At 40.5% G+C, this 24,259-nt stretch overlaps 1 protein-coding gene across 6 annotated transcripts in view; it reads left to right on the top strand.

The window, feature by feature from the left end:
• The first annotated feature begins 2,033 nt into the window (after positions 1-2,033).
• The window catches only part of LOC124278992 (RNA-binding protein Musashi homolog 2-like), a 94,107-nt gene continuing 71,881 nt past the window's right edge, over positions 2,034-24,259 (top strand). For 3 of the 6 annotated variants that reach the window (XM_046714786.1, XM_046714784.1, XM_046714783.1), the window contains exons 1-5: positions 2,034-2,205; positions 2,390-2,430; positions 2,852-2,933; positions 4,259-4,343; positions 5,515-5,556. In XM_046714786.1, coding sequence (XP_046570742.1) covers positions 2,141-2,205; positions 2,390-2,430; positions 2,852-2,933; positions 4,259-4,343; positions 5,515-5,556 — 315 coding nt within the window. In that variant the 5' untranslated portion in view covers positions 2,034-2,140. The remainder of the gene's footprint in view (positions 2,206-2,389; positions 2,431-2,851; positions 2,934-4,258; positions 4,344-5,514; positions 5,557-24,259) is intronic. The other 3 variants (XM_046714787.1, XM_046714785.1, XM_046714789.1) reach the window with 2 other exon arrangements.

Here is a 24,259-nt window from a genome sequence, read left to right as displayed (position 1 = left end):
CTGGAATGGTGATTGTTTCGGGGAGCCGATAATCGTGACAATCAATGGCCATCAAATTCTAGTCAGCTTTGCTACATCCATATTAGATTAAACTTTAGAAATAAAATATAGGTTTCTTTTTACATCAGGTCATTAAGCGGTTTAAAATAATCACTAACGATTTAATTACATTATAATGTTTTGAAACACTCAATTATGAATCAAAATTATAGTCCAGTCCCCAAGATGACGATTTCCTGAAAATGATGTCTCGTGAACGATGGCTCGTGGCACGTGCATGTGACGTAGCAGCTCGAGATTTGTTGTTGTGGTGGACGCAGCCGTACTGCTGACAGACGGGATTCGGCTTTTCTTTCAAGGTCATTGTTTTCGCAGTCAAAAGAAGCGAGACTGGTCGAACGGGTAGACAACAGAAAAGGGGGTCGGGGTGTCTCTCGTGACCTCTGGGTGATTGTAGATCTGAGGATACAGAACGCTAACTGTCAGCGTCCGCATGATGAGGAGGATACGGGTCACTGCCCCACAATGCCGACCGGCCACACTGTCCCAGGATATGCTAATTGGGGCATTAACAATCATCGTTAGGCCGCCAATCATTTTGTAAAGAGAATTACGAGGGAAGGTCACATCAATAGTTTGGCTCTTTCAGCGTAAATACTAATGTTATGAATAAACGGCCATTTCTGTCGGTGTTTTGATACAGTAAAGTTTATGTCTATTTATTAATACATAATGGTTATTTATGAAATCATAATAATATAGTGACACATTTCGTGAATAGTGGTTAACGACGTAAATTTGAATCAAATCAAATTGTTTTGTAAAGAATTCAATAATTGTTTTTTTAACTTTAGCTAAAAATAGGGTGCATATATTAATACACGATTTATTTTTGCACTTAAAAACCCAGCGCAAATAAATGGATGTATATCTCAATTAAAACACTTGTAATATTCCAGATGAAATTGTTTATCTTTTATCTAGATTTCAGAGTATGACAATGCATCAACGCTTACCACATTGTATCCATATATACAGTGCTTTTCTGATATTGCTGTGTAACTATTTTTTAATTATGTTGTATATATCAAGGTGTTGCCAAACAATGTTGTTCTACATTTCCAAACAATGCTATTGAATACGGCTATGTGTTATAGCAATTTGCACCGTTTAACAACAAAGTCGCCTAAGAAATCACCGCTTGTGTGCGGTAAATCCAGTTTACACCACATCAACAGATTAATTGAGTCTATCACAGCAGCTGGATACATGGTGTATATGCAATATCGATTTGTTATGTGTTCGTAAATAGTGATAAATACGAAATCAGAAAATGTTTGATCGTCGATAGACGCTTCTAGGATGTGTATAGGCTGGGGATGAAGCGCGGTCGTTGAGGGATTTACAACTCAGTGTCTGCGAGCTGTTCTTCAACTATGGACAGACTAAACCTTGCATGACAATAGACAAGAATACGATCTCCAGTAACCTTTACACGAATTCTTTCTCAAGCCCATATGGATACCATGCAGCAAAGCGATCATGCCATTTTGAGATTAATCGGTAATGTTTTTACCGTTGTAATTTATCTATATTTTTTCTCTAGTTAAATTAGCACGCTTCGGTTGGTCAGCATTTCTCAGTACTGGGCTCAAGGGACCCACTCGCACCGACTACGGTTTATGTGAATAAATCGTACGGTAGATTATTGCCATTTCTCTCCACGATCTCGCACAGAGGCAAAAAACAGATGCATTCAATAGGACTTGACGTGTGTAATCAAAGCAAAAGCGCTACCGAGCTTAGGGCCTCGGCTTGTCATTGGCTGCTATTTTCTGACATAAGCATGTGGGGCGGGTTTGTTTTCATTGTGCTGCACAGGCTCAGGGCGTAACGACCAGTCAAATATTCCCATGACGTCAGTGTAAACTGATATCAGTTGCCCGGCAACGGCCTCTCAGCCAATCAGGACATCAGGATGAGGTGTCAATCAACAGTCCTTCGCGCCTTTGTGCGACGCGCGAAATGCCCACCCACGACGAGCCAATAGATGTGAGCGCGAGACTATCTGGGCAGCAGCAGCCCACGTGCGAGTCAGTCAGTCAGTGGAGTAGATAGTTAGGAGTAGCCGGATAGAAATATGAAGATGGACTCTACCCAACAGTCATCACCAAACAGCACGGACGAAATCCCTAATGACCCTGGGTAAGTGACTATCGCCATCTTAAAAACCCCGATCTTCTTGTCTGACAGCCGGCCGACATTGCTCTCTCTTTCGCCGTAACACTTGGAAGATTTCTCTTTATCGAGAACGCTAAACTCGTCCAATTAGGTCAGCGTTTCAACATGGCCAAACTCTCTCGTCACACCATTTCTCTTTCTTTTGCAGGAAGATGTTTATCGGAGGCCTATCGTGGCAGACGACTGCAGGTTAGTATGTCTTCTTCTTCTGTTATTGTTTCGCGTGCTGTAGTCTTGTGTACTCGCCCGTCCATTCATGGTGTACATCGTCTCAGCCGTCGGCCCAGCAAGGCGACTGATCTCGCCTTCAAGTTCACCTACACTGAGGCGGTGGGTAGGGGACTTATTGAATTGTGATTTGAGTTCTTTCGGAAGTAAGCCGATCTCTCGCTTTATGAGATGAGGGAAATGGTTTCTGAGAACGGAAAAGCTATTCTACAACCGAGGTGACTTGCAGTTTAGCGCTGATAGCAGTCAGAGTTTACTATAAACAATCCGCAAGCGCGATGCCATTAGATCTCAAGCCTTTCATCTTGGGCCTCCGTTCATAATATCCAAACTGTCAACGTCATGTCTTTTCGAAAATAACACATGTTAATATTGTTTTCAGAGGGCCTACGGGAGTATTTTGGGAAATACGGCGAAATCAAAGAAACGATGGTGATGAAAGATCCCGCTACCAAGAGGTCCAGGTAGGGTGGTTTCAACACTTTGCTACTGTGTGCACGAACATCAGTCAACTGCTCTATGAACAGCTAGAGTGCCCAGAGCGGGCCGGGATGCACTTCGCGTCCAGTGTTTAGTTTAGAAATGTAGCGTAGATTGTACGAATGCTAGAATTTCCTAGTCAGATGGTCCTCATAACCTTCATGCACTCTATCCGGTATCCACCCTGACCCTGCTTCACGTCTTCGGGATTTGGTCGCTACGCTATATGTGTCTGTAACTCTAATCATCCCGACATACGTTCCCGTGTGACCCCCTCCCCGAGAAATGTAACATAATTGTCAGACGATGGATTTTTAGACCACAGTTAACTTCATTAACAATGCAAACTTATTCCCTTTTGACCTGAACGTAATTTACACGATACAGATAGTCAATTTACACATGTCCATTCAATGTGCCAGTTTGTTTACGTGTATGCAACAACACACTTTTAATGATGCTAGGAGTTCCTGTCACAGGTTACAGACATACGTTGTTGTCAATGATGTTTCCACAGCCTGGGCATAAAGCGTCAAGTCAAGCATGAAATGAAGCCGAAAATATCCCGACTGTGTGCTAGCAGAGCGGGAATCCCCTCTCTAATGAGCTGGCTTGAATATTTTCTCTCACTCCAGAAATCACACTCCGAGAAGGAATTCCTCACCCACTGTTCACACACCCTCTACCTTTGACAGGGTTGTTTTGAAAACATCTTCTTGGAAGTGTTTTTTTCTGTGAAAATATTTGACCTAAAAATACTAGAAGTGTTTCAGTTTCAAATGTATCTTTTTATTTAATAGTTTTTAAGTCTATTTTGTGTTAGGTATTATTGTTTCTATTCCTGCAATGGTTGAAGTCGTGTGTTCTTAGACATAGTCTCACATGAATTATAGATTTTTGTTTCAAAATGAAATATCCCATTTGAAACAAACCCACATTTTTACATATTTATCCCCCAAAAGATATAAAAAGTTTCTGTCAGAGATGTTTTTATAAATGATGAAAAATTTAAATAACTGACAGTATTTTCAACATAGATAAATATCAATCCAACAAAAAATAAATATCATGAATTTGATATCGGAATTATTTTCAAATCCCTGTTTGTAGTTTTTATACCAACAGTTAATGAAGATTCCCCTTTACCTCACCCATCTGTCCCCTGCATCCTCACTATACCATGTTCTCCATCCCTCACTACTCTGTGCAAAGGCTTGTTGCAGTGTGGCGTTGTTATGTCGAAGCTCCCAGGACACCCCTGAGAAAGCTTAGTATTCTGTGTACTGACGTCTAGTGGTCTGTTTTTCAGGGGATTCGGCTTCGTAACATACCGGGATCCTGCTAGCGTAGAGAAGGTTTTAGCTAGCGGCCCTCATGCTCTAGATTCGAAAACGGTACAGTAGCTTCGTTCTTCATTGTAGTTGGTTGGACTCTGCCACAAAAATATGACACTTTTAAAAATTTAAATGTGTTGAAAAATTTACAATTACAAATTTATGTCACCTATTGATTGGAATACGGATTAAGCCAGTTGATCATTCTGGCTGTCAAAATATGACACCTTAAAAATTGAAATACATTGATGCCAGTCGTTGTGACAGTATGCAGACATTCTTGGACATTTTTCTACATTTTTTCAAACATTTGTTGTGTCAACCTGTTTTAATGAACTAACTTATATATCAGTTAAAATTATAATTAGTATGAAATTATGAGTAAGATACAGCACTTGTCCTGATATAGATCAAACCATGGCTATATGGCCTTGGTTAAAAGTTTAGTTGTCTAGAATATAGCATGTTTAGTAACCCTTCATAAAGTTGCCATTGATGTAGTTATTTAGCCGACTACTTGATCTTATCCACTGGTTTGGTATAGCTGTAGTGCTGTGTATGACTTATCAAGTTACTGCTTCATAAAGACCCCTGATACTTATCTTAATTTGCTTTGGCATGTTAGGACGTTGATTCGAAATAATTTATTGATAATTACAATTTTCATTTTCAAGCTAAAGGTTTTATTTTTGTGGCGTCGGTCCAGCACCCAACTTGTAGCATTGTCCTCACGATGTATAATCATGTGCTTGACACCATGACTTAGAGGCTTCAGTCGTTATTTTGTATCCATAGACTTCATGTGTTCGTATTACCTTCGATTTACATGTTTTTGTCATTTCCACATTATGTCAGATAATATCTTGTTGATTGTAAGCACAAAAGTTTACCATATTAGAAATCCTGTGTTCATGTGTAGGCCATGAGTAGTGTTGATTACATCACAACTTATTCCAACTGTGTTAATGATCATGTATTGAATAGCACAAGCTATAATAGAACTATATTGACGCTAAGCTTTCTCCAATCTCTGCCTTTGTGCCAGTGTTTGCTTGGTAAAGAACTTGTAATGGTATTTGCCTGCACCAGAGTGCCTACGCTAACGAGTAACGTATAGCTGCATTTTCCATCTCTATCAATCAGTCGGGTAGGAGTAGTCGAACAGGTTTCTCATCCATCCTGGCACAGATACTGTATGATGGACAACTATTGCTTTCTTCTCCCCACACAGGTAGACCCTAAGGTGGCATTCCCGCGGAAGGCACAACCCAAGGTGAGTTTGTTGTTCTATTGATCTAACAAGGGAGTCGGGGAATCTTTCAACAGTCCCGGGAAGTGACTACGGGACTGTGTTTTGATTTGACAATGTGCAACAAAACATTTCCACAAATCAACACCACACTGTTTATTGATATGTGAAAACGGTAATCAGAGAAGCTAGGTGTCAATTTTAGAACTGTTTTTCAAAAACTGATCTCGTGGATTGATCTGAAATGTGTTCGTCTAATAGCAGTCGTTAGCATGCTGTGAATTATGGGTAGAATAAATATTTGACGGACGCCACTGACGTCAAAAGCACCATTATGCGGTAGGTCTGATCCGAGATCGGTGACTGTTTGCTAAGGCCAACTGCAACGCTCGCATCCTTCATTTGCGAAATTAGACCCATAACTATAAACTACACTGGAATTCATTCCAAAATTGAAGCAGCCGAACAGGAAAGCTGATGGCTTATACGAGAATATTGATTTTGTGCTGTGTCTAATAGCAAACTGTAACTGACCGAGCGACACTGAGGACTAGCCGGAGACTAGCCTGTGACTGGGTAGGCACCATTGATACAGTAATCACTACTGTCGGTTTGCAACAAAAATACATCGACATCGCTCGGAATATCCAGCTTCAGCACTGGGGACTATTCCAAGTAGAAGTGAAGACTTCGATGTTGGTTTCATGTGATTATGTTAATATTAGATCAATGACTGAAATTCAATGGTTAGTTGCTTTATATTCATAAGTGTTTTATAACCATGGCGATTTGATTATTGCCATGTTAGGGTGGGGCTGAAACAGCAACATGTTCGTGTTTGGTTATTTTATGAGAGTTTGTTACTGCGATTGTTGGCATGTAAATCAGGATGTAGATATCAATTGGATGGTCCCCGTTGGATTTTAACAACCGTTAAGTATACATGGGTTTAAGTGAGGGCAGATTGCCTTGAACACAAGCACAGGAAGCTATTACCTTACAATGAGCATCCTTCCTCAATTATATCGCCACTACCATGACTACAACTGAATGAAAGGCCCAGGCTGGGTAAAGTGAGTGCCATTATTACCTCACAGAACTGCTACACCCAAAGCTATTTCTCTAGGTCAGTTTAATCAAGGTCAAAAGGTCATGTTGATAACCCTTAAGGGTGTGTTGAAGACAATATCAGCCTGGGGCTCCACCTGTGATACAAGGGCTTATTTCTTGACCTAGGGACATTATGTGGGCTGCATATATAAACACAAGTTTTCATGGATAAAGCTCAATAGGCAGAGATTATCTGGAACAATAATACTGCAGACGTTATAATGCACAGTGTTCCTCTGAGTGGGAGATGGAAGGCGTCTGCTATGTTACTCAACCTTCTTTTGAAAAGCATATGTGCACCTGTCATGGAATTTTTCAGTGAAAGATATTTTCATTGTATTTGGACACCTTTCTGGTTTTATAACTTGACAGATGTTTGTTTGTTTGGTCAGTGAAAGGGTACTTAATTGGTGGATTAATATGAAAGCAGATGATTTAGAGAAAATGAAAGTTTGTGTTTGTTGACCTGTGTCTAGTAGTGTGATCGTTTGGTAGAGATTAAGGTTGGAAGGTTTAGGGAGTCTTTTAATGTATCACAAATTGACTTGGAACCAACTGACTGACATCATTTTTCTAAGAGAAGCATTAGTCCCCCCCCCCCCCATTAGCCAGAAAAATTTAGATCTGCTTAAATGAGACACATTTTCTGTCAGCATTCTTCAGTTAAAATTAGTAGCATAATTCCAACTTAAAGAGCTGGTTTGGAATTATAGCCCTCAAATGCTACAAGTAGTTTAAGACTAACATTGGGTTGTTACTTGCGAGCACAAATTAGTATTCCTGGACTAGAATGGATTCAAAGGCTCCAACACAGGAAACTGCACTCCAGCTCTAAGAATTCTAGAAAACATCCATAGGAAACTTAAAACTGACTAAAATTTGGGCATCATGCAGACAAGTGACAATAATGAATTTCTATGGTCAATATCATTAAATAATTTTTATTGCTGGACAAACAAGATCACAAGCTGGACTGACAGTAAGAGCTATATAACTGTGAAACTGTAAAGTGTGAAGTCAGATGATAGGTGGACTATTTGTCGTGTCTAAGTGTTCTGTGTGTAAGGTGGACTATTTGTCATGTCTAAGTGTTCTGTGTGTAAGGACGTGTATAAAATCGCCCAGACACCAAAGCAGTGCAAGTGGCTGCTATTAAAATACCCAGGTCTGTGATCTAGAGAGGTGTTGCGAGATTAGTCTTCTCACTGGGACCCAATTCACAATTTCTAAAGGACATTGCACTATTTGAATTGGCTGGAACAGACACTGGCTTTGTGTAGCCTGAGATTTGAAGATGTTGGATGAGGAACAGCTTTCTTTAGTAATTTTGGGGGTGGGGGTTGCTGAGGGAGGGAGAAGAGAGGGAGGGGGAAAAAAAAGGTGCGTGTCAGGGTAAGGAGGTATAAAACTGTTTAAGGGAGGGGAAGAGCTGGGGGGATGCAGAAGAGCTCAGTGTGTGAAGGGTGGGGGAGCCAATACCTATATGTATTCAACTTAAGACTTACATACACCTGTTTTTGAATCCAACAATTGTAAGGTGTCAGCCCCAATTGAAAGTGCAGGTGTTCTGTGAGAACCTGATCTGTGGTATAGGAACCTGTTTTGGACTGATATAGTTGGGAGGAGTAGGATTTGCATTCTAAGTATTTTGTAATAATGAATAGAACCTGAGAAAGAAAGTGGGTTGACCTGGATTTTTAGGTTTTGGTGTAGAGGCCAGTCGAGGGAAAGGGATTTAAATAGAACAGGGGTGGAAATAACTTTAAAATTGCTAGTGTACTCCAGTACAGTGGCACATGTAAAATCACTTGCCCTGATAATTTTTCCACTATACTGGCCGATTTTCTTGTTGATTTTTTAAATAAACAACATAATTAACATTGGAAAGGCAACTGGACACCGGTACAGTGTGATATACAAATTTGCTTGCCCGACAGAAAAAAACACTGGACTGGGGCGTCAGGCAATGGGTTATTTCCACCCCTGTAGATGTTCATATTTAAACATCTAAAGCACACAGATGGATATGGTATAATTTGAAGCAGTTGGGGTCTTTGTGGTACAATACTGCTATGGCATAATTAAAATTAGGGAACTGTGTTCTACATGTTCCATCTTTTTTCCATCAGCCTGGTATGATAACTGATAGCTCTGTATAATGGTATGGTCGAGTCTGTCAGTTTTCAGTATGTTTTGTATGTCCTGTATGGGTATAGTGTGTTTTTCTGGAACAACGAATAAAGGAACGCAATAAAGAAAAAAACTACAAGCCTCCAAGTGAGTATAGGGCAGTTAGCTCATGGTTGGGGCCTTGTTTGCTTGCTTGCTGGCGGAGTTGGGGTATCAGAAGATGGGTGGGGCTGTGAAAAGTCTAACCTTTGACCCTGTGCAGCTGCCTGCCTCAGTTTGGCAGACAGATGCATGGTGGGAAAGAGCTCTTCAGGGAGAAGGGAGAAAAGTTCCATTTCTAAGTAGTTTACGCCTCATTTGTCGAGTAATGAATTCCGCTTTATGAATTGAAGAGCTAGTTTAGCACATGAATCCAAGGGACCACTTCAACAGGCGGTGATTGAGGCTTCCATTCAGACTGGAGTGTGTCTTGCACTCTTAGTTTGAACCTTCTACCATATATCACCAAAATGAGAAAATGTATTACTGACAAAAGTTTATCTGAAAGAAGCTGTTGGAAGAAGTTATGTAAAAATTGAGAGCTGAAAGAAGTGGTTCGAAGGCAGTTTTTAGTTATGTAAAATTTAAGCAGGGTTTACTGTACAGGGACAGTCACAAACATTGTTCATTCATGGCACGGCTATTTCTGTATTAGAGTGTGATGTCTGTCAGTCACATGACGCTTTCCTGAGTGCTAATTATCTAGATCGGTAACACTTATGTGGCAGTCCAGATGACGTTATCCTCAGCACTAATTATCTACATTGGCAAAGCTTATCGTGGCAGACCTGACTACCATCTCCGCATTGCCTTATCAAGCTGGCTAGATTGTAATCACGGGCCCTTTATCTCAAGATTAAATCTTAGGGTGATGGAATGGGCTTTAATTATGCAGATGATGATGATGGTGGAAGGGAGGGAGGAGGGGGAATATCGTCTCCTGGAGGGTAAGGGATAAGGAGGATAGCACACACCTGTTCGAGAGATACCAGCGGCCAAATTCATACCCCTGTAATAGAACCATTAGTTAACCGACTGCTAGCGAGATGGGATTCATTTCATTTGACTGGAATTTTGGAACAATCAATTAATTGGACTGTCTGTAATTGAAGATTTTGATTGATGGGTAGCAAGTGGGCTTCAACTAAAGGTGATTAACGAAGGGAAGGCGAACAGCATTCCATGCCCAGACTATGTAACTATTTTGGTGAACTTGTGGTTCCTTTTTTAAGTGGAATGGTATGTGGAATCTTAGAAACTGATACTAGCAAGTTTAGATACTGTGGTGTATGAAGTATCTGAGATTAGCTCAATATAGCTGTTTGTGCCCCACCCTGTTATATAAGGAATCCTGGAACAGGGGTTATCAGTGGTAGAGATGAGGGAGGCTGTCAAGGACTGGTGCACTTAGGTTAGGGTGGTAAATTCATTCCTTACTGGGCATGAGATACGGTACGTATCATAGTGTGTATGGGGTGATACAAGGACAGGATGGGGCTCAGGTCTACATCATCAACAATGGATATGAGATGTATACCGTAGGGGATTACATCGGAGCAAGCACCTGCTTTGTTGTATGGACTTGAATATGTAAATATATCACTGAAAATTGTGGCATAATGTATGTGCCACAAAATTACGTTGACATGTAATGGTATTACATGGAATAATAGTGAAATAGAATTTGTCAGTACACGGAAATGTGGTAGTCAGTGGGTTGCAAGATGTCATTCAAAATAAGGGTACAGGGCTTGTATTTTGGGACCAAATTAATTCCCATATATAAGAAAATTTTTAGGGATTCCAAACCCTTTTGATCAGCCATGCCAGATGAAAAAGTGTCACAATGTTGAGATTGATGTGTGTCTAAAACATAGGAGTTTGTGTGTGGGTCCAGATCCACTGGTGCATGTGAGGAGCATGCAGTAGATGTCGCATTGACCACGTCCAGGGTCTCCTAATGTAAGCCTTTAAGACTGGTTATGAGGAGAGTCCGCAGGAACTCTGGCTTCCTCCTTGGCCTACTCCTCGGCCTGTGTCGAGGACCTGTAGTGTTGGTAGGAAAGTGTCAAACACACGGTGTATCAGAGGGGTGATTTATAAAGCACTGCGAGAACAAAGGACATGATTGAGATAGCTGTGTGGCTAGGGGCTGCATGGTCCTATCTGAGACTGACCTGGCATTTTGGGTGGAGTGACTACCTTTCCCTTAGACGGGTATTACTATGGCTGTTGATATAACCGCAAGGGTAGGGTGTGGGGCTGACATCGCTGTAGAAGGCTTGAACTAGTTAATGGATGGTGTACTGTGGGTGGCTACACAGTGGATATTACAGGTGGTTAAGTGGGGTACAACAGGTAGTTAAACAGGGTACTAGAGGTACACAGGGTGGGTAGGCGTGTACTATTAACGGCTATGCTATAGAGGTACTAGAGACAGCTGCAAGTCTGGATACAAATTTCACTGAAACTGGGTGGGATATGTTAGTGGTAAAATGGGTACATTGAGCAGTTAAACAGGGTTGGGGTATGACAGATACAAAGGTGGGGGTGGGGGTGTACTTTATGCTGCTAAGCTGGCTGGAGGTACTGCAGACAGCTACAAGAGGTCTGGGCACCAATTGCATTAAAACTGGGTGGGATATTATACAGGTGGTAAAACATGGTACCAAAGACAGTTTATCAGGGTGGGGTATGCATATAAACAGGGCGATAACCTCAGGCAGTCTTTGCATGGTGCACTTACACAGTTTTATGGGGGGGTGTATGTGGTAGGGTCAAGTATGTAGGAATTACAGTACAGTTGGGTTCGGATAGTCAAATAGATCTGAGGAGAGAGAAATGGGATTTGCAGTATAATATTCTGACCAGCTGTTGAGATGTGCTGCCAAATGATTCATTATTGCACAGAATGTGTCCCAGCAGACCTCATTATTAAGTGATCAGAAGAGATATCTGCTTTCCAGAGTAAGTCCACATCCACCCTCGAGCATTAAGCCAAACAATGCTGCCCAAATGATTTCCTATGTTGTATCTAATGATATCCGTAAACTCGTTATAAATTTTTGCTTAAGATACTTGTATGTTTGGATTAGTTTGACTTGCACTGGATGAAAAGAAATCTTGCAATGTTTGGATATAGGTGAAAATTGAAAATATCTTGCACTGGATGATAATATATATATAATATATATATATATATATATCATATATTATTTCCATGTCATTATACCACATGATTTCTAAAATTGTTATAATGTACATCAGGTGAAAATATCTATATTTCTTGTACCTACTGTGTAAATATTTGTAGCTTGCAAATAGTATTTATATATAATTGAAAAATTAAATATTTTTTTAAAATTTGCCTTTTGGAATCAGTGTGATAGTTTTGATGAATCCCTGCAAGATATGGTACAAATTACAGTAAGTCCAAGAGAGTGCGATGTGCCTGGTGCTAGTTTGTCCTAAAGGATTTCACTGGGCCGTCAGTGGCCTAAGGAATGAGCACATTCCCTAATGTTCTGTTAAGAGTAGCACTATGGCCTGACATGCCTACTGAGCCTGGCCTGAAATCTGACCTGTTTGGGAGAAGCGGCTAAATGCTTCATCTTCAAGCTGTGTCAATCCTACCGCCACAAATCTGACACTTCCCAAACTGGTGGTACCCCCCTGGGCTCTTGTCTGGCCTAATTAGATTGGGGAAGTGCAAGCACTGGCAGTTGTTGTGTTGGACCCCAGCCGGACTCTTGTGGTGGAGAAGCCCTGTCTATGATGAATGTCTCCGAAGTTTGCCTTGCCCCTTTTTGCATGTGAAAGAGGAGAATTAAGTCTTGTCTAAGGGATGTGGGAAACAAGGGCACCGGGTAACACCATCACACAAACTCCACATCATCCCAGTTTTCGTGGATTAAAATTAAAATTAAAATTTCAAATTTAATCCCATCTGTTGGTATTATTTCCCCAAGCAGACATTCTGTTATACTTTGGTTTCATTTTTAAAAAATGTCGTTTGAGATGTGCCGTGTGTTCCGTGCAAATAGTCGTGATGAAGAAATTGGAGTGCATCTTTTAACTGTAGCAGGTTTGTGTGTGGCGAGAGTGAGAAGTCACGGAGTGTCCACACACTCACGGGGAGTATTGTTGTTGGGTTGTTTACCTGCCAGTACTTAACAGCCCGGCTACACTCAATCTAACAACATCACCCGTCACCTGCTTCCTTTGCTGGGATGACATGCACTTTTTGCGGACTACAAGAATTTCAGTCAGTAATCATATTTCCAGAAATTTCCATGAATCTTTTTATCAGTGAATATGATCTTAATGATGTTCACAAACAAGCAAATATATTCCAATATGGAGGAAGAAGACTTCAATCTAAGGGTTGTTGCAATCCTTTATTAGTGAATATAATTTTTATGATATTCACAAAGAAGCAAGTATATTCCAATATGGTGGCAGAAGACTTCAGGCTAAAGGTTGTTGTAATTTCAACAGAAAATGGGTAATTTAACACCACCGAAAAATAGCTGGAATTCCCCCGTGTATGCTTTATGTATACTGGGGGCTTCAGAAGCTGGGGCTAGGGAGTAACTCCAAGGCTCCTGATAAGAGGGGGTTCTGTTACATGCTGTTAAACAAAAGCAATTAGTTAGACACCAAAGTATATTATGCCCCAGTTTTTAGGTCACCCTGTATTTTCACTTTCGGTGTTGCATACTAACAGAACCGTATACCCCTGCTGCTGTGGTTGATCATTATCAGTGTTATAACAAACTAGGATATAATCACCATATTTGTTATTGTCCCTCACATTCATGGGAATATAATGATTTAACGCATACCGAAAGTTACATTTAGGTTTTAGTGTAAACAGGCGAATGCAAGATAAACTTTCGGGAACAGTGTGGAAGTTTGTGTGACATATAAGTAAGCAGACATAGATTTGAAGTTAGTGAGTCTGGTTCTACTGAATGAAGGCATGGTAGGTAGAGAGGCTTATCAGAGTCGTGGAAGAGACATTAGTGGTTGAGGGAGCTCGTGACTTGACATCTACTGAATCAACACAGACAACAACCCGGCTTTCATGATAACATTGTTCAATACTACCCTCGTATATGGCCTGCAAATGTTGCTTTGTCCTCTTGAAACCAGCTTTTAATTTATTACTGTATTTATTGACATAAGATCGCTCATTACTCCGGTCTGATAAAGCCGATGTGTACAAACACTACATCGTGTGGGCATGATTTCACCACTAATTGCCGTGGCTAGTTCTGATACTGCTATCAGAGACCGGAGTTCAACTGATATCCACTTTGAAGTTCTCACAGACCTGGTTCTTGTCCTGAGCTCGAAAACACTGCCGTTTTCAAACCAAGAAAAACTTGTATGAACGTTTCAGGTCACATGACACACTCCACACACCTTATTTCTAGTGTAACGTAGATACCATCTGAAATAAGCAGGATGTTACACAAAATCTATTCCAAGACTTTCACAGGAAACATGTGTTTGATATGTCAAGTTAGGTGGTAGCTTATACTGGCAAGAAGAAAATGGGTATTTTAATTTCAAGTGGCACTCTTAAGTGTGACATGTCTTATTTAAGTAGGGGATTAATGATGTGTAGCATATATGTCATCGGAATTAGTGTTGCGTAAGAAATCTAGATAGGATGTTGCTATTTTGTAGTATATGTGTGATGAAGTTTATGTTTAACAAAGTGATAAGGGGTGGAAATAACCCATTGCCCGACGCCTGAGTCCAGTGTTTTTTTCTGTCGGGCAAGCAAATTTGTATATCACACTGTACCGGTGTCCAGTTGATATTCCAATGTTAAATATGTTGTTTATTTAAAAAATTAACAAGAAAATGGCCGGTATAGTGGAAAAATTATCAGGGCAAGTGATTTTACATGTGCCACTGTACTGGAGTACACTAGCAATTTTAAAGTTATTTCCACCCCTGTGATAAGGGCGATTGTTGGTGTTGAGCATATCTGTCATCGGAATTAGAGTTGCAACAAATCTTGATAGGTTGTTCCTATTGTGTAGCTTGTGTGTGATGAATTTAGTGTTTTTGATAAATCTAGGTGGAAAATTGTTGGTGTATAGCAAATCAAAGTAGAGTCCTACTGTTATATAGCATTTATGTGATGAATTTAGTGATATATAACAAATCTAGATGGAGAATTAATGGTGTATAGCATACCTGTCGTCAGAATTAGTGTTGCATAAGAAATCTAAGTAGGGTGTTACTACTGTATAGCATTTTTATGTGATGAATTTAATATGTAACAAGTTTAGGTGGAGAATCCGGTTGTGTAGCAAATCTTGGTAGAAATTCCTTGTCACTGAACATATGGGTAGGGCTTGACTATCAGCCAGCATGGGGACTAGCTAAGTGGAGGGTGAGTGTTCTGGATGCTAATCTCTATTAATGAGAGGTTGACATGGCTGTCAGTGCATCAATAATTGACCCATGTGAATGTTTAATCCAGGTAGGGCCTGGGATGTGGTTGTAGGGTGTGGATGTAAAGTGGGAGAAGCTGCTCCTGGCCCAGGAGCTGATAGCATCGAGACCAGCACACGGATTAGGCTAGTCTTCAGACAGAGATTTCCGATAGTCAAAAGGTAGCACTGATTAAACCTCTGAAAAATGATGCTGGGATTACTTGAATGATTAATGGTTGACACTTTAGTCCTTAATTGTAATCAGTCCTGTGGAGATTCAGGTTAGAACTGGTCTTCAGCAACCCTGATTGTTGTAAGAGGTGGCTAAATAGCTTCAGATTTGAATATTTACAGGCCACCTTTAAAGCTGGACTATAGGAAGATGAATGAACGTTAGATACAACAAATAAAACCTTGAAATATGAAAATAGTTGCAGTGTTGTATAATGTGTAACTGCTGTGGCAATACGGATGTTATACCACATCATTTGCCGTATTACCTGACTGCTATCTACACCACACAATGCAGTTCTGTGAACTGGCTGTTGGCCTCTATGACAGAATACACTTTGAAGCATGTTCTGAACATTGTCGAATATGTTAGTCAAGCATCCTGCTCCCATTGTTATATAGTGTTGCATAATATTTATCCCACACTCAGCTGGCCCAGTACGTTTTGTAGTAGTTCAGCAGCTGTTCAACTTGATCCAATGATGACCCAAGTATTGTACTTCCATTCGATCCACATGAGCGAGTATAAACACAACTTAACCGACAGCTATGTCAGTCAGCCGTGCAGCATCGACCTCCGCTACTGTCAACATACCTTCGCTTCGTTTAACTCTGACAAATTTATTTTATGAATAGATTCCCTTTAGCAGTAGCTGTTTTGAGGTTAGAGTTGATAAGGCTAAAGTACACTTGAACCTGACGATCCTACGTTTACTTGAGCAAGGTGACGGGACAGAGTAAATATACAAGCACCTGTACATAGAAGTATGTACTCAGCCTGAGGGAATATTCATCGCCAGAGTCACCTGAATATGTAATGAGTGAAATTCACCGAAGCATGCTGTTGATTCACTGGGACCAGTGGATGTTGGAGATGATGGTTGTAGTGTGTTGTACTTTGGGGATATATGGGAATATGACTATCGACTGGTGAAGGATACGTTGGGGATATGGCAATATGTGACCCAAGACTTGTGAAGGATCCATCAATAAGATGGGGGAATATATGACAGTAGACCAGTCAAGGATACATGGGAGATATATGAATATATGACCCAAGACTTGTGAAGAATTCATCAGTGAGATATGGGAATAAATAACAGTAGACCAGTCAAGGCAGACGTGGGGGGATATTGGAATATATGATCATAGACTGGTCAAGGATTCATTAACGTGATATGTAAATATATAACCTGAAATTTGCAAAGAATCTGTCAGGGAGATAGAGGAATGTATGACCTGAGATTGGTCAGCTATTTGTGGAGGGATATGGAAATGCATCACCTAAGTCCAGGATCCATCAGGGTGCTATATAACATGTGACTTGAGGTGAGGTGAGGTGAAATTGGATTTAACGTCGTGCTTGAGAATATTTCGCTCATATGATGACGTGCATGCGTGTGTATGTGCGGCTGCTTGTACTAGCCCAGACTGAAGCTGGTTTTATAGTGCTAGCCCACTGAGATACCATGCCGCAGTGAAGCATGAATACCCCACTCAGACACATTATACTGACTCCGATCCGTACCAGTCCTTGTTGTACCTATTAATGCCGAGCGCCAGGCAGGGACCAACAAGTACCACATTTTAATGTCTTTTGGTATGACACGGTACCTTCCGCTCTCCGGGCGGATCCATCAATACACCACCGAACGGTCACATGTGACTTGAGACTGGTCCAGGATCCATCAGGGCTATATAAACATGTGACTTGAGACTGGTGCAGGATCCATCAGTACCACATTTGGTAATCCATCAGTGCTTTCCATCAGATGTGACTTGAGACTGGTCAGGATCCATCAGGGTGCTATATAAACATGTGACTTGAGACTGGTGCAGGATCCATCAGGGTGCTGTGGGAACATATAGAACATGTGACTTGAGACTGGTCCAGGATCCATCAGGGTGCTATATAAACTGGTCACATGTGACTTGAGACTGGTGCAGGATCCATCAGGGTGCTATATAAACATGTGACTTGAGACTGGTCCATATAAACATGTGACTTGAGACTGGTGCAGGATCCATCAGGGTGCTATATAAACATGTGACTTGAGACTGGTGCAGGATCCATCAGGGTGCTATATAAACATGTGACTTGAGACTGGTCCAGGATCCATCAGGGTGCTATATAAACATGTGACTTGAGACTGGTGCAGGATCCATCAGGGTGCTATATAAACATGTGACTTGAGACTGGTCCAGGATCCATCAGGGTGCTATATAAACATGTGACTTGAGACTGGTGCAGGATCCATCAGGGTGCTATATAAACATGTGACTTGAGACTGGTGCAGGATCCATCAGGGTGCTATATAAACATGTGACTTGAGACTGGTCCAGGATCCATCAGGGTGCTGTGGGAACATAAGACTTGAGACTGGTCAAGGCTATAGTGATTTCACCATAATGGCATTGTTGTTACAACTTTCTGATGTGTGGCTATTAACTTCCCTAATAGAATTGCTGGAAAGTTCTGTTCCTGGCATTAATGAACAATGTAAAAAAATATTTCTTCGACTTTGATCAAATTGTTGCCAGGTTATGTGAGAGTTTATGGCTGCTATGATGTGAAATGCAGGCTGTTTTCTTGTTACTGCTTCAGTTGGGGTTTATGATGCACATTGTTTCACACATTCATATGCTGTGAAAGGGCCCAGCCATCTGTTTGCAGAGCCCCAGCAAGGCATTATGTCAATTGTTTTGAGGGGCAGTGGATCATTATTTATACAATGCAGTGAAAGGACTTGGTGGTGTTTCTTTGAGGCCCTGATTAGGAATCTTTATATCATTCATTGGTTGTTTTGTGCTCTGTTTGAGACTAGTGGACTGTTGGCGGACATGCTTGGCGGAGCTGAAAATGTACCTGGTTTTATCTGAATGGTGTGTCATCAAGTACAGCCGTGTGTCACACGATGCATCTAGACATGTGCAACAAGACTCGCAAACAAAGTGTTTATTGCCTGACGGATTAACATTCTTGGTCCTATGATTGTGTGGTGTGATATTGGATAGAGTAGAAAATCTCTTAATGCACCAGCCTAGGAACTAGATACCCATTCCGAACTTAAATGAATTATACTTTGAAATCTAAGGGAGGTAACTGTGATTAGTCAATAATATAAGGGCGTCCACCTTTCAGACTGTGTTGATATTGCCGTTATCATTTTATCTGAATGGGATATTCTTTGCTTAGTTGTGTTTGTAAAACAGGTCCATGTTTAGATGGCCAAGATTAGTTTGACATACTTTCATGTCAAACATCAGACAATGAGTCTAAAGCTTTTTATGGGTTTATGACATGTAAACAAATTAATTGAGGGTTTTCATATGGCTGATGTTCCAGTTAGTTGTACTGACAGTAGCATCTGGTTATTGCCATCTTCTATTGTAACAAGAAAATGGCTTGTGGCGAAGTTAAGCCACACCCTGCCAAGAATTGTCATGTGACAAGCAGCTGTCAATTAAAACAAAGTAGTCTGTCTTGCTGGATCTTTGAGGGTTTCAAATCGTGGTTGACTTGTCATTTTCTCATTATAAAGCAACAGGGCCCTCCAGTGATGGTTCTGGTTGACTGGTTTTAATGTGGCCATGTCACCCTGATGATGGTATAAGGACGTGTGCCTGTCAGCAAGATCCATGTTCTGTTTTCCACATTATTGGACAAGAATGTCCTGAGTTGAATATTCTAATAATAGTTGGAAGGTTCCTGATGTTCTCATTGCTCTCAGTATCCACAGATTGGTTTCAAGATACCAAGAAACGAGACATCCTCAAGATTACTCAACACTTAGATAATGCTATTTTAATATTTGAGGGGATAGGGTGTATTTATGTGCAGGATTTATGTCTCATTGGCTTGTTCAGTTTATCCCCTTTGCTGATGGTTTCTGATAAGTGAGGTTGTAAATCTGTTGAAAACGTTTCTTTGTATTAAGCACAGTTGATGTGTATGGTATGGAGAGGTGCCACGACCCTGTGTCTCTGTCATGTACATGGTGTTTGGAGCTTGTTTATCTGGGGTCCCAGCAGGGTGAGGATCGGAGAGGATGTTAATTAATGCTGCTAGCTAATGACTGGTGTGTATTAGGCGTTGTGCCAGTCTTGTAATTATACTGGCTTGGAGTCCAGGGAGTGATGAGGTGAAGCTGTTGATGGGGAGATGTTGAGCTGCGATGAAGAGAAGTGGGGGTGGTAGTGTTGGTAACCTCAGGGCTGGAAGATGGGTGAGGGAGGGAGGGATGGTGTTGTGACAGTGTGTAGAGATTGGGGCAGTGAGGAAGTTGTTGACCAAGTACTGGATAATGGGGTAATGAATGCTAGAAATATGTCCCTGGATTAACATAGCTGATGCTTGAATATCTTTGCAGTTAGGATGTGCTGGTAGGTCAGAAAATATTTGGGTTTTGTGCGTTATTCAACTTTTAACTGGGATGGAGATTATGGAGGTTGCATCTGACTGCGACTGATTCCTGGGATATGTTGTTATACAAGTAGTGTTATTGTCATTGAACTGAAGCATGTGCAGGTTCATTTCACATTGATTAAACATAAATACACAATTCAATAAATGTTCATTGAATGTCACAGCATGAAATATCAGTAGCCCTGTCGAACGATGAATGGTACATGTGTCTGTGGACAGGGTGGGAAACGTGAAATTTGAGTAACTATAAACTGTATACCCTGTATTTTTACAACTTGTCATATGATCCACGTCATAAATGCTTTGTGTGTGATAACCGTTTTAATGAGTGCGTTAAGTGTGTTAATTGACTGTCAACACGAGCAGAGTACAGCACAATGAACTCTCCCCTTTATCTTACACTTGATCGTCAAGCTGACTAAGCTGAGACAGGCTGAGACTAATTACTGTATATTACACTTCCTGAACTCCAGGAATGTCTCTCTACTTCTGGATACAAGGGGTTAATGTCACCACCGAGCAGTGATGAGCAATAGAGGGTTAATGGGGAATGCCATTCCTTAGCTTGGTTGGATGTTCGGTATCCTCACTGAGGGGTAAAAATGGGACATGCATTCTCAAGAATGGCATGGTGTCATAACATTAGGAGCAGGTTATTGTTTTTGTTTATTGAAGAACACTTCCATGGATATATACATTGTGTTGTTTTGTTAGTTTTGTACTATGTTTAGAGTTAATTGTGTAAACTTGGAGTTAATGGACGGTGATTCTGCTGTTGTATAGTAACAATTTAATTTGTGTAAATATTGTAATTATTAACAAATTTGAGATCTTGATTTTTAGGGCTTGTTTGTTTTGGTTTTTGGTATTTTCTGCAAGAATTAATTATTGGCTTTTGGATAGTCATGTAAAACATTTGACTGACTGACTCTCTGGAATCAATTCAAATTGTGGACTTTGTTCAATAATGAACTGTCTTCAGGTATTATTGTTACTGGTTGATTTTTGTGGAATTTAAAAAAATATTTGTTTAAGAATAGAGGGACATGAGAAATGGGCCTTGAGTTGACACAGTCCAGGTGTGGGGTTAGCTGTACAACTAATTATAGTGACAAGGGCCTTCACTGTGGGTGTCCCAAGGGGTAGAGGTTGGAAGAAGTTGTCAGGTTAATCTCATGGGAGGTGATACCCAAGGAAACCCGACAGTTGATGACTTGCAGATAGTTGTTTGGAACATGTTGTTTTAGAAAGCTGAAGTATAACACTTTTTGCTTTTAAAAACTTATTTTGTTATTTTTCCTGATACTTCAGACAGCATGTTGTGTAAGGATGTATTTTGTAAGCGCGGAGGATCGTAATAATTCTAATTAGTACCGGAGAAATCCCTCTCCGAAGTGTTGGTTTCCACATATCGGTGAAATCATATAATGTCCTTGGCATGCTTCGGGAAAAGAGATTCTCCTCAAGAGAAACTTATGATGGAGAAGTTCACCTTTTCTTTCTCATACAGAAAATATTTCGAATATCAATTACCAACATCCTTGTCAAATTCTTCATTTCATTTCATTGCAATGTTGCCACGGCACTTCCAGCCTTTGAAAAATCCCTTTAATAATTTTTTCGCCCGTATCAGTGGCTTGGAGATGCAATGTGTGGCTGTTGCTATCGTGCAGCACAACCAATCAAATTTAGTCCCAAAGTGACACTTTCAGCAGATTCAATATATAACCTGTATAATGTTGCCGGCAGATATGGCGCTTCCATTATGCAACTGGAACGCAATTGTGCCTTGTGCAATGCCTAGTGGAATATGAAGGTCTATTTACCAGGCAGCTTTGATTTGTAACAATACTGCTACCAACAAGGGCCGTTGCTGCCAACAAAACCTCCAGCAATCAATCAGTTTATATTAGCTGTCGGGAAATTAAAACTTGCATTTGAAAAATCGAAATAATTTCCATTCTATCACTCACTGATTTAAGTATCAACAGCGGCGGAGAAATTATTCCTCTAAGTTTTTCTTTTTATTCCTAGAGTGAAAAATCTTGTTCAAACTGTGAAAATGATGTTCATTATAATGTCATTAATATCAGGAGATTGACATATTTCTCATCGGAGCCCAAGGACACATCAAATATCTATTGAATAAAGGAGTACTTTGTTATCCATGAATAATTCATATACTAAGTTAAGTTCTATTATGTCATTAGGAAAATGTATAAAACATTCTGTGACGACATACGTGTGGATAAAGATGGGGTAGGGGGGTGTTATCTGGGTGATCCCGAGCAAGTTACACTGGCTCTAAGAGGCAGCAAAATGGATGGAATTGTCAGACTTTGTGACTTGGTCAGTGGAGGTCATCATACCCCAAGGGCATGGACAGTTCTTCACAATGCCAATCACTTGATTGTCTGATTAACTGGAATATTGCTGAGGGTTGAATAACAACATAGAACACAGTATGACCAAAACTGACGCTATAGTGTGTAAACCCGTCTTGCATATCTGTCCAGGGACAATGTATGTTATACCATGGCTGTATAACCTGCTATACCGTCTACAGCAGATTGCAGCAGGGTGCTGATTGGCTGTTATGGCTCCTATACCAAGAGATGGCCTCTATTGTAATTAACATGGTCATGTGTTGGATCTCACACCATGGCTCTAATTAAGCCTTTGTGTATCATTGAAGAATTGCGAGGCTCTTAACGGGCTGGTTTATGGTTGTGGAAGGCTAGGAGGGTAGATAGCATGCTAACACACCTGGATGTAACATAGCTGAGAATACAGTCTTACAATGGTCGTTTGTTAGATCTTTCTATGTTTCATTTGTATCTTTTGTTCTGAACAAATAGTGTTGTAAATCAAAAAGGGTAATGATGAGCCATTTTGAGCAGAGGTGTTTGGAAAGTGTGTTGTATAAATGCTGACATAAAGTTTATTTTTATAGCTGAGGGCCAGGCCTTTATGCGAAGAAAGCCAGTCATTATTATATATTGTAAATTTAGTCTTGTGCCTTTAATTGTTAATTTGAATTTTATTATGATATGAACATGTTTCTGAATTAAAGGGACATCAGAAAAACAGTACAATGGTCAGTTTGAGGTCTGAATTGTGTGATTCGCAGCTTGAGGTCTGAGAACTGTCTGATCGGCAGACTGTGGTTTTGAGAGTTGTATGATTGGCAGGTCATGGTAGCTGGCAGGGATGTCCTTCACTCTTTGATATTAACCAGGTCCCGTACTTGTGATGCTCACAGTCAGTTTTGTAGTCAGTTGTCAGGACAGTAGTACTTCGCTAGGAAGCAGTGCATGCTTGATGTGCAACACGAGATATGAGCATTGACACAGTGTCACTATTAGCTGCGCTTGATAGGAAACAGTTATGAAACATTAGCATCTCTGTGATGTAGTATGTCTCCAGCTAATGCAGTCAGCAGTTTCATGGTATTTTAGGTAATACACGATCATTCTGCATCAAATCTAGACTTCCTGTTTATAGCTGACAGAATTACTCGTGTTTCTGGTTTTTAGATGTTGCAGTATGTGTCCGGGTTTTCTCTTGATCTTGTAACTGTATATTTGGATGTTCACGTTTTTTCATGCTAATTCTGATGAAGCCCTCCAACTTTTGTTTTTAACACTGATTGAGACAAACCACACTGTCAGAGAAATTATCATCAATTTTTTCTACTTACTCAGCTCAACAAAAGTAATGTTGCCATGGAACGATGACCGATGGGTTGTCTTGCGGTAAAGGAACACTCAGAAAGCAAAATGTATCGTTGAGGACCAGAGGCCTGAAGATTTCCCCAGAGACCTGATTTTCTGTTTCATATTGGATATAGTTTAGGAATGTAGCGCCTTGTGCTGATCAATTATTCAAAGGACCTGCTACTACAGAGCAGAACATACTCCATATCCCGAATATTGAACAAGAAAACCCTCTTTGCTATCTTATTGGAGAGCTTCAGTTTACTGCTTGTAGCTGTTTGTTCTTTTGTATGGGGTGTTGTTTATGTTCTTTGATATTCAATACGGCTGAAATGTGAATTGATCTGGGCTTGCGAGACTCCAAGGGTGGTAGAAGCTGTGGTTTATCTTCGTCATCATCACTTTGCCGTCACTTGATGTGGTATTGCAGAGGTTATTATGTCGATAACCTTCTCTCAGACTCTCATACTTTCAGTGCAGTCGTACTCATACCCAGAGTGCTCTCATATGCTCTTGCACCCATTGTTGTTAGAGCCTCGTGCCCAATGTACTCTCATAATCTATTTTCCATTGTGCTGACATAAGCTGTTATACTCTCTCATACTCTATCATACTCTTTC

The sequence above is a fragment of the Haliotis rubra genome, unplaced genomic scaffold, assembly GCF_003918875.1.
Source record: "Haliotis rubra isolate DU_JTF1 unplaced genomic scaffold, ASM391887v1 Scf244, whole genome shotgun sequence".
NCBI classification, from domain to species: domain Eukaryota; kingdom Metazoa; phylum Mollusca; class Gastropoda; order Lepetellida; family Haliotidae; genus Haliotis; species Haliotis rubra.
The sequence above is the reverse complement of the archived record's forward strand: the minus strand, read 5'-3'. Positions and strand labels throughout refer to the sequence as shown.